At 36.0% G+C, this 12,328-nt stretch overlaps 2 protein-coding genes across 2 annotated transcripts in view; one reads left to right on the plus strand and one right to left on the minus strand.

Annotated features, from left to right (window-relative positions):
* The window catches only part of LOC134852828 (estrogen receptor beta-like), a 488,151-nt gene that overhangs the window by 267,255 nt on the left and 208,568 nt on the right, over positions 1-12,328 (minus strand). The gene's annotated exons all lie outside the window — the stretch shown is intronic.
* Positions 1-12,328, plus strand: part of LOC134853420 (BEACH domain-containing protein lvsF-like) — a 51,130-nt gene that overhangs the window by 14,068 nt on the left and 24,734 nt on the right. The window contains exons 11-17 of the mRNA XM_063869418.1: positions 295-415; positions 1,122-1,351; positions 3,940-4,176; positions 9,542-9,773; positions 10,312-10,498; positions 10,988-11,156; positions 11,429-11,496. Coding sequence (XP_063725488.1) covers positions 295-415; positions 1,122-1,351; positions 3,940-4,176; positions 9,542-9,773; positions 10,312-10,498; positions 10,988-11,156; positions 11,429-11,496 — 1,244 coding nt within the window. The remainder of the gene's footprint in view (positions 1-294; positions 416-1,121; positions 1,352-3,939; positions 4,177-9,541; positions 9,774-10,311; positions 10,499-10,987; positions 11,157-11,428; positions 11,497-12,328) is intronic.

The following is a 12,328-nucleotide window of genomic DNA, read 5'->3' on the forward strand; positions in this document are numbered from 1 at the left end:
AAGTAACTTCATTTTTTTGGGAAAAGGTTCTCGAAATATCTTTTGTAATAGATGACAAAAAGATCAAGAAAAAAATGATTTTGAGCTTTTTGGAGAGTTTCTTTAGACCCGCTGCCCCTCAACATCAATAAAAAAATTGATGTCGTAAAATTGTGCCAAATGGAGGCGAGGATGTTTAATTCATGAGCATCTGCATTCCAACCTTAATTCCAATATTAGTCATAGTGCTTTTCTTAAATTTTCTTGTGTTCTGTTAAATAAATAACTTGATTGCTAATGATGACTTGATTCTAGTTGATTCCTGAGTTCTTCGATGGAGATGGGGAGTTTCTGATGAACACCAGGAAACTGGACTTCGGAGTGAGGGACGACGGGGCCAGGATCAACCACGTGATACTTCCCCCATGGGCTAAAGGTAATAAATATGAGCGCATGAATTAACTGGCCTTTTTCTGAGACAGGGATATTTTTTGGCAGCATTAGTGTTTTAGCTAGTGATTTGAGTTAATTTTTGAGTTTTGTTAAAGAAAAAACAGTAGCTGGTTTGCTGTGCAATTAGCACAGAATGCTCGCACCAAAGTATCATTTCAAAAGAAAAGAGCCAAAAAAAAACATATTTTTCATGTTTTGTAGGATCAATATCACGACTGAAAGGGCTCTAAAATGATACCTCACTTGAACCCCTGTGAGTTTTTCTTGAGCTAAAAGATTGGAAAAAGCAAATTTGACTGGAAAAAAAACCCACAAAAAACTAAAACTGAATTGGACCCAGTATTTTTGTTTTGGCTACTCTCAAAAGAGTGGGAAGGAACTACGCCATAGTTTTTTTCCCACTTTTTTTTTGCGAAAAGTCGAAGCAAAAATCTTAGATCCACTTCTGCTTTGGCTTGATTGAATAGTGCCAGATTATCTACTAGTTTTATAATTATTACATGCGTTAGATTGTCTGCTCAATTGGTATGTCATGCTCTATTCTCCTCTTAATGTCCTTAAGGTTGAAATTATCTCATCTATTTGTGTGATTGTTCTGCCAGTAAGAGGTAAAAAAACAGAACTGAAATAACCGCGATCAGTAATACTTTAATTAACTGTTCGCTTATGATTTGCTTTTATTTTGCCAGGTTCGGCCAAAAGCTTCATCGACATGAACCGGAAAGCACTTGAAAGTGAGTATGTCTCAGACAACCTACACCACTGGGTGGACCTGATATTCGGCTACAAGCAGAAGGGTCCAGTGGCCGACCAGTGGGACAATCTGTTCCACCCACTCACGTACGAGGGGGGTTACGAACAGGCCCTGAAGGAGAGTGGATCATACACTGGCAATACTGTGAATGCACTCAAAACACAAGTGGGTGTACTGCGCTGTTTTATGTTCTTTACACAAGCGACCTAGTTGCTATATTAGATTAGGGCAGTTTTTTAAAAAAATTTTGCCTTTTTTGGAGCTCCGTTTTTTCGCTTCTGTTTTCGAGGTGCCACAGTCTGTTTAGAATCTGAACTCGAGTATGAAGCCTAACCTAGTTAGAAACGTAGCATAGTTACATTGAAAGAATACACGATGGTAAATGATGAGAGATTGCTTTTCAACTCTTGCTAGTGAAGGGTTATATATTTTATAACCAAATAAACGCCCAGAAAATTAGGAAGGCTGCCATGACAACACATGGTATTCATGGACCCTCAGGTCTGGATGCAAATGAGTGGAGACGCATACTAACGCACTTTGGTCAACAGTCAGTTGAAATATCAAAGACACTAGCGAAAATCGCACAGAAAATATTGACAGAAATACTAAGTCATGAGCTTCTTGAACCATATAATGCCTGTCGACTAATTCCACTTGATAAAAACCCAGGAGTTAGGCCAATTGGCATAGGCGAAGTCATCCTCAGAATAATGGGTAGAACGATCACAAAGTGCTTAAAAAGCGAACTTATGGTACTCGGATCGAATTAACAACTTTGACTTGGCCAAAAATGTGGCATCGAATATGCAATTCATACGCTTAGGAAGCAATACGAGAAAACAGATTCAGATGCAATATTACTGATAGACGCGGAAAATGCATTTAACTCCCTAAACTGGCTTTGAAACACATGGCAAACATATGCCCTTCTATACTACCCGCTATACAGAACTCGTACTCTAATCCATCCAAACTTTTCGTATATTTAAAAGTTATCCCATCTAGAGAAGGAACTACACAAGGAGACCCATTAGCAATGGCAATGTACGGGCTAGCCACTTTACCTTTAATAAAACTAGTCAACGATAACAGCCTAACACAGAAATGGTATGCAGACGATAGGAACGCAGTCGGAAAGTTGAAAGCCTGCGAAGATTTCTTGCAACATTATCAAACACGGAAAGTATTTAGGATATCATGTAAAGGAATCGAAATGCCAGCTCATTGTAAAAGATGAAAAATACAATGAGGCGATAAAAAGATTCAAAAAGACCGAAATTGAAATGAAGAAAGGGGCCAGAGTACTTGGTTCTGTCATAGGATCCGAGGCTGAATGTAAAACTTTCTTAGAAACTCAGTTAGAAGAACTTAATAAAATACTGACAAAACTTGGCAAGATCACGAAAACATCACCACAAAACGTGTACTCCTGCTACACCAAAGGGGTACACGAAAAATTATCGTTTCTTGCTACAACTATCCCAAGAAAACATGCAGGCCTGCGAGAAGATATTGCAGGAAAATATCATTCCAAATTTAATTTGTAAAGATAATATCAACCACTGAAAATGGGTGGTCTAAATATCAAGCTACCTTCTGACTATGAGAGTTTTCTAGAATGTTCAATTAAAACATCGTCAGTCCTAGACACATAGGACCCATTAACAGCTATGTCTGAGCAAGAAAAAATCTATACAAAAATTAAAACACTTAAAACCGAAAGAACAAACCAAAAGAGAACTAACATTTTGAACAACTTGATTGACAATGAAAAATACGCACTTGAGCTGGCCTCCGAAAAAGGAGCCTCAAACTGGTTAATGCACTGCCACTTAGCAGATATAATTTTAACCTGAATAAATCCGAATTCCGGGATGGAATTTATCTCAGATATAGATGGGAACCAACCAACATTCCACTATTTCGACCTTACCCACGTCCTTCACTGTGAAAGGGTGGATACACCCACATGAGGCATAACGAAATCAGAGATACCTTTGCCAACCTCATTAGCGAGGTTTGCTTTGATGCTGAAATCGAGCCGAAACTTCAGTCGTTGCAAGGCGAGAGCTTTGTCAACAATTCAACCACAACTGATGAAGACGCTCGACTAGATGTAAAAGCAAATGGGTTATGGGGCTCAAGGTTTAGCCGAACCTTTTTTGATGTCAAAGTCTTCAACCCGCACGCAAAAACTTCACGAAGACTACTGAAAGACGCCTATAAGTACCACGAATCACTAAAAAACTCAAAATACCAACAGAGTTCTACAAGTCGAACAGAGCAGCTTCTGCCCGCTCATTTTTGGCTGCACTGGTGGTGCCGCACCATCAGCTACTCGGACAATGCAGCGCATAGCTGAAAAACTTAGTGAAAAAAGGCATGAAAGCTACGCAGAAACAATAAACTATATTAGGACTAAGATAAGCTTCGCGCTGCTCAGGAGCTCTATCCTTTGTATACTGGGTTGCAGATCACAGCGTAAGACGCAATTCATAGAGAATTCAATTAGTGCTGTTGTACAGGAGGGACGGTTGAAGTAAATACTTTTAATGACAATGCATTAAATGCTGACTTGACTTAATTCCCGCAGTATGGTTTATTGATGTATTTATATAATGCTGGTATGGGCCCTATCCAGCTTTTGCACGACCGTACCTAAACGTAAGGGCATAGTGAAGGGTTCAAACTTCTAAAGAGTTCCAGTCCCCATCCTCCTTAAATCAGCTAGTGTGTATGTGTTATTAAAGGTTCTGGAGTTTGGCCAGTGTCCGGTGCAACTGTTCACGAAGCCACACCTCCCGCGCAACTTCAACACAAATCACACTGATCAACAACAGACTCAGATGCAGAGTATTTTGAACATGAAGGGAAATCTGAAAATGCACAGCAACAATGTGAACTCATCGGTTGTTCAAGCGGAAACGAAACATGGGCCGAAGCACAAACAGAGTAATACAAATCAGAAGGGATTTTCATCAGTATCAGTAAGTTTTTTTCTTTCTATTTTTGTATAACATTTAGCAGCGAGAAGCCTTATCCGAAGGTTCGTTAGTTTGTTAAAATATTACTCACTTGCTTGCAAACTGTATGGCACATGCAAATTTTGAACCACCAGCTATATGATTGCAACCTCGCTACCATGCCACAGTGCCTCTAAACAGAATGCAGACAATGGTCGAATTCAGAATTGTGTTGAAGGTTCGGATTTTGTAAGTGTAAAAGAACGAAGTGATTGTCTTTTATAAAGGTCATGATGATTTTTTGGTTTAATTTTAGTGAAAATGCACTTTAATTTTCTGAACGCCTAGCAGTGTTTGAAAAATTTTTCATTAATTCAAATTTTTAATGGGATAACTTTACGCTTGCAATTAGCAAGCGTTATCAAATCGGATTAGATTGTTTTCGGGTTAGCAAACTAGTTTAACAAAGTCATTGAATAGTTTGTGCAGCATTCAATTCTGCAACAAATACGCTCCATTTCTTGAAAATTCAAATTTAACTACTGCTACGAAAACTAGCTGACTTCTTTGGGCCTAGGCTCGAATCCGATCAGCACCTGTTTTTTTTTTTTTAAAAAAAGCATAAGCATTTAAGCAAGGGTATTGCAATCGGGTACTACATGATTTTCCAGTGAATAACTTAGTTCAAAGGATGGTCAAAAGTTTTTCCGCCACATCTTATCATTGTTTTTTTTTTCTATACGCAGTTTACTTTGTAGTTGCTCTCAGTGTTTTGATTAACTTCGGCTGTTTGTAATTTCTTGACTTCGTATTTTTTTCGCTTGTCTTTTTTTTTGTGTGTGCGTGTGTGTATTGAGGTTTAGGTGGACTTAATCTTTTATCTATTTATATACGAATTTCACTATCTCGCCACGCTCAAGTTTTTCAACGTATTATTTTTGCATGCTAAACGAAAAATTTTTTTTTTTCACGTATAAGATACATCGTAGTTGAATGATTCAGAATTCTTTTCGATTTTCCAGTTTGAATTCAGTGTTAATTTCACCGAGTTCAGAATAAGCAACGCAAAATTGGGATAGTGTCAGGGTTTCCCCAGGAGTTGCAAGTTTGGTCTTCAATAATGGATACCCAAATCCTTATAGCTGACGACATACGACGTTTTTTTATTTTTTTTTTCAAAAAATTTTAAGAAAACTTGATTTAGAAAATAATTCTAAAAATTGGATTTTGCCAACACTGTAGTTGGGTGCTGTCACGGTTTTCTCAGGAATTACGAGTCTTGTCACTGCTCAAATCTTTCTTTTCTGATTTTATTTTCAATTTCCAGAGAACTTAGATTTAAAAAAAAATTGAAAAGATTTTTTGAAATTCGCAACCTTGTTATTGAGTACTGTGAGAGTAATCTCAGGAATTCTAAATTTTGTATCCAAATTTGACTGCTCAAATGCTTTCAGTATCCAAGATGTGACCTGTTTTATCGTCTTTTCAGAATTGGTCAAAGAACTTGTAAATTTGAATATATGAAGTTTTTTATGATTTTTAAATTTCAATATATGATTTTTTTAATGATTTCTTTCAACTTTTTTTTCAAAAAAATATTCAAATCTTGAAGATCTGAACGCTGTAGTTGGGTGCTGTCACGGTTTTCTCAGGAATTACGAGTCTTGTGACTGCTCAAATCTTTCTTTTCTGATTTTTTTTTTCAATTTCCAGAGAACTTAGATTTAAAAAAAAAATTGAAAAGATTGAAATTCGCAACCTTGTTATTGAGTACTGTGAGAGTAATCTCAGGAATTCTAAGTTTTGTATCCAAATGTGACTGCTCAAATGCTTTCAGTATCCAAAATGTGACCTGTTTTGCGTCTTTTCAGAATTGGTCAAAGAACTTGTAAATTTGAATATATGCCGTTTTTTATGATTTTTAAATTTCAATATGATTTTTTTGATGATTTCTTTCAATTTTTTTTTCAAAAAATATTCAAATCTTGAAGATCTGAACGCTGTAGTTGGGGGCTGTCAGAGTACTCTCAGGGATTGCATATATTGCCTCCAAAGATGGCTGCTCAATTCTTTGTATTTTTCGCGATGACGTTTTTTATTTTTTCAATTTTTAGAGAACAGTATAAAAAAATCAAAAAAATTAAAAATCCTCAGCCCTGAAGTTGGATTCTATGAAAGTTCTCTCAGGGATTGCAAATCTTGCGTCCAAAAGCGACCGCTCAAATGCTTTCGTGGTGTGACATTTTATTTCTTCGACTTTTTTCAAAGAACTTACAAAATCAGGTATTCCCAACGATTAGTGAGGAAACCTATTATCAGGGTACTCTCAGGCGTTGCAAACCTCGCCTCCAAATATAAGTCTTCGTATCGTTTTAGTTTCCGAGATATGGCGTTTTTTAATGATTTTTTCAATATTTTTCGGGAAGTTTAGGTTTAAAATATTTCACGAAAATTGAAATTCCCATTACTTTAGTGGTGTGCTCTCAGGTTACTCTTAGCGGTTGCAACTCTAGCTTCCAGATTTCGCCAAAGACCCTTTAAGGTTTCAAGATCTGACGTTTTTTTGGTTTTTCAAAATTTGAAAAAAAATATAAGAGTACACTCAAAGTGCTGTCAGAGTACATTCAAAGGCTGCAAATTAGTTCTTGTTTCCAGTATGTGCAGTTTTTCATGAGTTGTCAAAAATTCCAAGCACCGGACCCGCGTTACTCGCTTGTAATTTTAAAGTTGTTTTGAGGCTTTTTTGTTTTATTTTTTTGGCTTTATAGTTTTTGGCTTTAGTATGTCGGTTTAGTGGCCTCATATTATTTATTTTGACGAGCAAATAAAGTTTTGTGTCTGTGTGTGCGTTGAGGGCGAGGGGGAGTTAACTTTTAGTCTTAGTCTTGTTGATTTTTGTTTGGCTTAAAGGATTTCCGCTAATGTGTTTTCGGCTTTGTTACCGCTTGGTAAGTTTTTTTGGCATGCTAAGTTGTCTGTCTATTGTCTGGGCATATTTGTTTCAAAACTAGCCTGATTCATTTTGATAGATCTAGCTTTTTCAATTTTCGGTTTTTTGATTTTTTCCGACTTAGCGCTTTTTATGCTTTGGATTGCAAGTGGTGCGAAACGCAGCTTCGCCTGTGTCGAAATCTTTCAATCAATTTTTTAGTTTTCTTTATCTTTCTTGAAGTTCGCCTATTTACAAGAGCGCAGCGGTCGCTCTCATTATTTATTGTCTCAAATTTTATCCGTGATTGGGATATTTGTTTGCGCCTTACTGAAGATAAGGCGCTTTTGAAAGAGTTTTCAAGTGATCTTTTTAATATTCGATGAACGTAGTCCAGACTCTTTTATAGAACGTGATGATTTTTTTTCGGGAAAAGTTTTTAGAACCGTTCAGGCTCAAATTCAATGGTTTGACTATTGATTTATGTTCAATGCATTTCCATTGTTTAAAGAACGCAAACTCTACTTTCGACTTCTAATTTCGAATGTGGTATTACAAATTTCCCAGCGAAATAAAAAAAATTACAATTTGAGAAAACTATTGAATCAGTTTCCTCAAATTGGGTCATTTGTGACTTGTAAACGAAGAAGTGCCAGTCATAAATTGTTCCAGTAATTCAAAGAGATTTAGGGCATCTATTTTGTTTTGAAATTGTTTCTGCTTACTTGCGTTGGTTGCTTTTTTTTCCAACTGAATCTCTGTTGTCTCTGTTTTTAGAGTCGAAGAACAAATTTTGAAGGTTTCATCTTTATTGTGAGGGTCTGTCAGGCTTTGCGAATCTTGCCTCCAAACATGACATTTCAAATTTTTGAGATATGATGTATTTTTGATTTTTTAAAAGTTTTAAAAATTATTCAAAGTTTGAAATTCTGAACCCTGTAGTTGGGGTTCAAAATGTCAGAGTACTCTCAGGGATTGCGAATCTTGGCTCCAAAGATGGCTGCTCAATTCTTCGTAGTTTTCGAGATATGAAGTTTTTTTCTCAATTTTCACGAAACAGTTTTTATGCCTGCAATTAGCAAGCATTATCAAATCGGAATGTAGACTTTTTTTTTGGGTTAACAACTATTTTAACAAAATCAGTAGAATCAAGTTTGAATTTTCATAAAATTGAACATGTCGTCTGCATGACATGCTTATTTTCATGAATTTTCAAATTTAGCTACTGGGTAGGTACTAGTTACTACGGTAGTTTCAGGGTGACTAGAAACTTTTTAAAATTCTTCGAAAAATAAGTTTTTTTTCGACTCAACTGGTGTCTGCTCAAAGATTGTCGGCCTTGTTTCCGCTTCCTAAATTTTGTGCAGCTGCTAATTTGGATTTTAAATGTCTTGCTTGGCTTGTTTGCCTAGAATTCCTGTTTTTTAAAAATAATTATTATTAAAGTGTAGGGAATTGGGTTTTTTATTTTGTTTTTTTGAGTATATTTGGGAATTTTTTTCACTTGAAAAAATTTAGCTTTTTCTCCAGACCCCTTCAACCGATTTTCAAAAAAAGGCGTAAATATAGAAAAAACGCCTGCATTTTTGTGTGCCTGCATTCCAACTTTGTCTCATTTTGCTTTAACCCTTTGTCTACAGCGCTCGAAAAAGTCTGTGGGGGAATAATCGACCGATGTTTTTTTTTCGTTTTCTCTTGTGACAGAATATTGTAAGCCTTTCATAAATAAAAATTAAAGTCTTTCGTCGTAGGTGCAGAAACGTGCTGCTCAAGCTTCTTTTTGAACGTTTTTTAAGCTTTTTTGTGCGTTGTTTTAAGAGTCGATGAATTTAATGCAGACCCTTATATAGGTTGTGATGATTTTTGAAGTGCTAAAATACTCCTCTAATAATTACAGAAGTGCATTCATACTTGTTGATGCATTTATGAATGCCCTTAGGTATATATTAACTTTGGTGTATATTCACTTTTTGAGTTCGATTCAAGTTCATTTGCAGAATTCGTTCTCCAATAACAGAAGCGTAAATGATCAATTTCTAGTTTCGAAAGTGTGACTTGATGTTTAGTGGTCCCAACTGAACAGAAGTTTCACCTAACTTTCAACAAAAAATTGAGTTAATTTTAACAAAATTGTTTTTGAAGTTACTTTATCAAAAATAGTTCTTGAAGTTCAATAAATTGTTCTTGACGTTCAAAGAGCTTAAAGGACATGTTTTTTTCTTCGAAATCTGAAGCTTTTTCTGAAAAAAAATTATTTTTTGTTTCTTTGCGTTTGTTGATTCTTTTCCAACTGTATTTTGGCTGTGGTTAAATTTTTTGAGCTCTTTTCGCCCGGTTTTTGCTTGTTTGCGAAGAACCTGTGTAAATGGCTAGCCACGTTATGAGTTAATTTTAAGCCTTTAGATTTGAAGTTGGACCAATCAATAGAAAAATATCATCAAGCTGTTTTTATTGTTACAGGTGCCAGATTTGATTAATCCGAATTTCGATCTTCCCGACTCGTTTTTCACTGACAACACAATACAACCTCCTCAGAATGGACTGAAGCCGCTCAAAATCCAGACAGATCTGGAAAAGGCTGAACTGAACAGCAAGAAGCTTGATTTCTCAGCGTCTCTACCCGCCGCCCCCAAGGAGTCCCAATCAGTGGGGAGGGGAAGTGTGTTTTCAAGTGCATGGAGGAAAATATCCGGTAGGCGAAGCAACAGAGTGGTTGAGTCGTTGTTATCCACGTTGAAATCGCAAGAACGAAGTCAATAATTACTTAATTAGGATGTGATGATGCAATATCTGGGAACCGAACCGATGAAAAATCAGTTTTTTTTCAAGATAAAAAAATCTTTTGGTAGATTCTAAAGCTCAAGTAGTATTGAAGCCTTTCGCGAGATCGATTGGCAGTTTTTTAACAGATGGGCGACGACAGTGCTAAAATTTTATGCCATTTGATGTTTATTTATCCGTCGGGTTTCGGTCGATTTTTGAATAGGAGTAATTGTCCTTTTTCGCTGAGTCTGATTTACCCATTTCCATGACTTTGCCATGGCTTGATCATGTCCATGAATTGAATTGCTCTAATATTTTGCTGAAAGTAGTGAAATTACTTCCAACTTTTGAAAGTTTTGAATCTTTATGTACAATTGAAAGTTTTGACTTTGTGTACAATGTGTTTTACAGGCGTCTTTCTAATATAACAATGCCTACAGTCTGTTCTTATATGTCACCCTTGTTAGGTCGCTCACGTGAAATTTCCAACCCAGAATCGCCATCGAGCTTGTCGGATAGAAGCAGGAGTTCTCTGATTGGCTCCCCAAATGGAGACTTAGATGACAGTAGTGACAACAGGTCGACAATGACACAAGAAAGGATGGATGCGGATGAAGTGAAACCAGTTTACAACATAGCTAATCTTAGACATAGGTTAGTCTTTTGAGATGAATAAATGATATTAGAAGTGGTTATAGGTTGAGTACGTTCGTTTTTACCCTCTGTAACGGTGTGGTTAGGTGTGAGCTAGTTTTAAACCAAAATTTCAGAGAAAAATTTCAAACGCGAATTTCATGCTGCGCAATCACTAAGAATGTTAGCATAGCACAATCAAAGTTTTTGAGGAACTTCTGTCGTTTCTTCTGTCACCTTTTTTATATCGTCATCCGTAGAAAATACCTAGATCTTTATTTCGTAATCCAACATTGGTTTTTGAGTTTCAAGTGTTTTTTTTAATCTTTACAACTTCAAGGCAACATCATAGGCTAAACGTGAAACTGATAATTTGACACGAGCGAAGTTGAAGGGAAGGGTTTGGAGGGTTTAAAGAGCCGGGTTTGGTTTTTGTGTTGAATTATTCGTAGGGAAATTGCTGCTTGTATGCATATATGACCAATCTTGACAATAGAACTGCTTTCATAGAATGGTGCTATCATTATGTGACAACAAGCGAGGCAAGTTCACAGTCAACGCAATGGACGTGGACTCCTCAGGAGAGCTGGTTGCTCTGGCTCTGCAGGACGGTAAAGTCCTGGTCCTATCAACCACAGACAGCAAACCCATTCTTACTCTCAGAGTTCCCTCTAAAAAGGTTAGAAGTGATGGATAGGAACAGTCTGCCCATTACCCGCTGTTAAATATCGCTAACGAATTACAAAGAATAAATAAAAGATCAATCGATCAGTGAAATCATTTTCAAATCCAGTTAGATATAAAGTCTCTAATGTTAATTGACTCGAATTAGTTTTTGGTTTTTCGACGGTCATATTTTAAAGTAAATTCATACGCAGGAATGAATCATCAGCATTAGCGTGCAATAAGCGACTTTTTTAGTTTGTTTTTCAGAATAGTAATCTGTTTTAGCCCCTGAAATGCTGCAAGTTTCTCAACAAGAAAAACCTAATAATCTATGGATCAGAAGATGGCATTATGTAAGTTAGTTTTCAGCCTACGGTTTTATTAAGAGTAATGAACGTAGTGAAGACTCTTATATAGGTCTTGCTGATTTTCTGTTTTTTTTCAGGAAAAAGTCTTAATATATTAATACACTTATGTATATGTGCACTTTTTCAGTTCAATTTCAATTCATCTGCTGAAAGTGACGTAAATAGCACTTTCCAAATACGAACGTGGAAATGGCGCAAAAAATCGTGAACGATTTCTAGTTTCGAAAGTGCAAATTAATTTTTAGACTTCCAGCGGAATAAAAGCTTTACCTGTTAATCCAGTTGTCTCAAGTTGGGTTAAAGTTTATCAAAAAAGCGCCAGTCATAAATCGTTATCAATTTTTCGAAGAGCTCAAAGGGTATCTATTTTTTTTTTAAATTCGAAAGTTTTTTTCAACCGTCAGTGTTTTTTTTATGTTTACTTGCGTTCATTACTGAGGCCTTCTGTCTGACGGATGACAAACATCGAAATTGTTCAGAAACAATATAGTTCGAACATCGAGTACAGATTTAGATGCCATGTTTGATGAAAAATAATCTACGTATCACAATTTGACTATGGTGAATAGGGTTGTACCGCAAGATCTGAATGGATATTTGAACGGACGTTTTCTATTGACATGAAAAGAATGTTGTGCGGCTATAGTTTTTTGTACCGCATTTCAAATCTGAGAAAATGAACGCTTATTTAACATCAAACTGGAATGTCTATTTCAAAAATATATAAATTGAAATTAAAATTATTCAAGAAAATTATAAAAATTGTTGGGCATCAGTTCAATTTTTTCTGAATTTATTTAAATTTTTCTGTAGAAAT

The sequence above is a fragment of the Symsagittifera roscoffensis genome, chromosome 8 (genome assembly GCF_963678635.1).
Source record: "Symsagittifera roscoffensis chromosome 8, txSymRosc1.1, whole genome shotgun sequence".
Classification (NCBI taxonomy): domain Eukaryota; kingdom Metazoa; phylum Xenacoelomorpha; order Acoela; family Convolutidae; genus Symsagittifera; species Symsagittifera roscoffensis.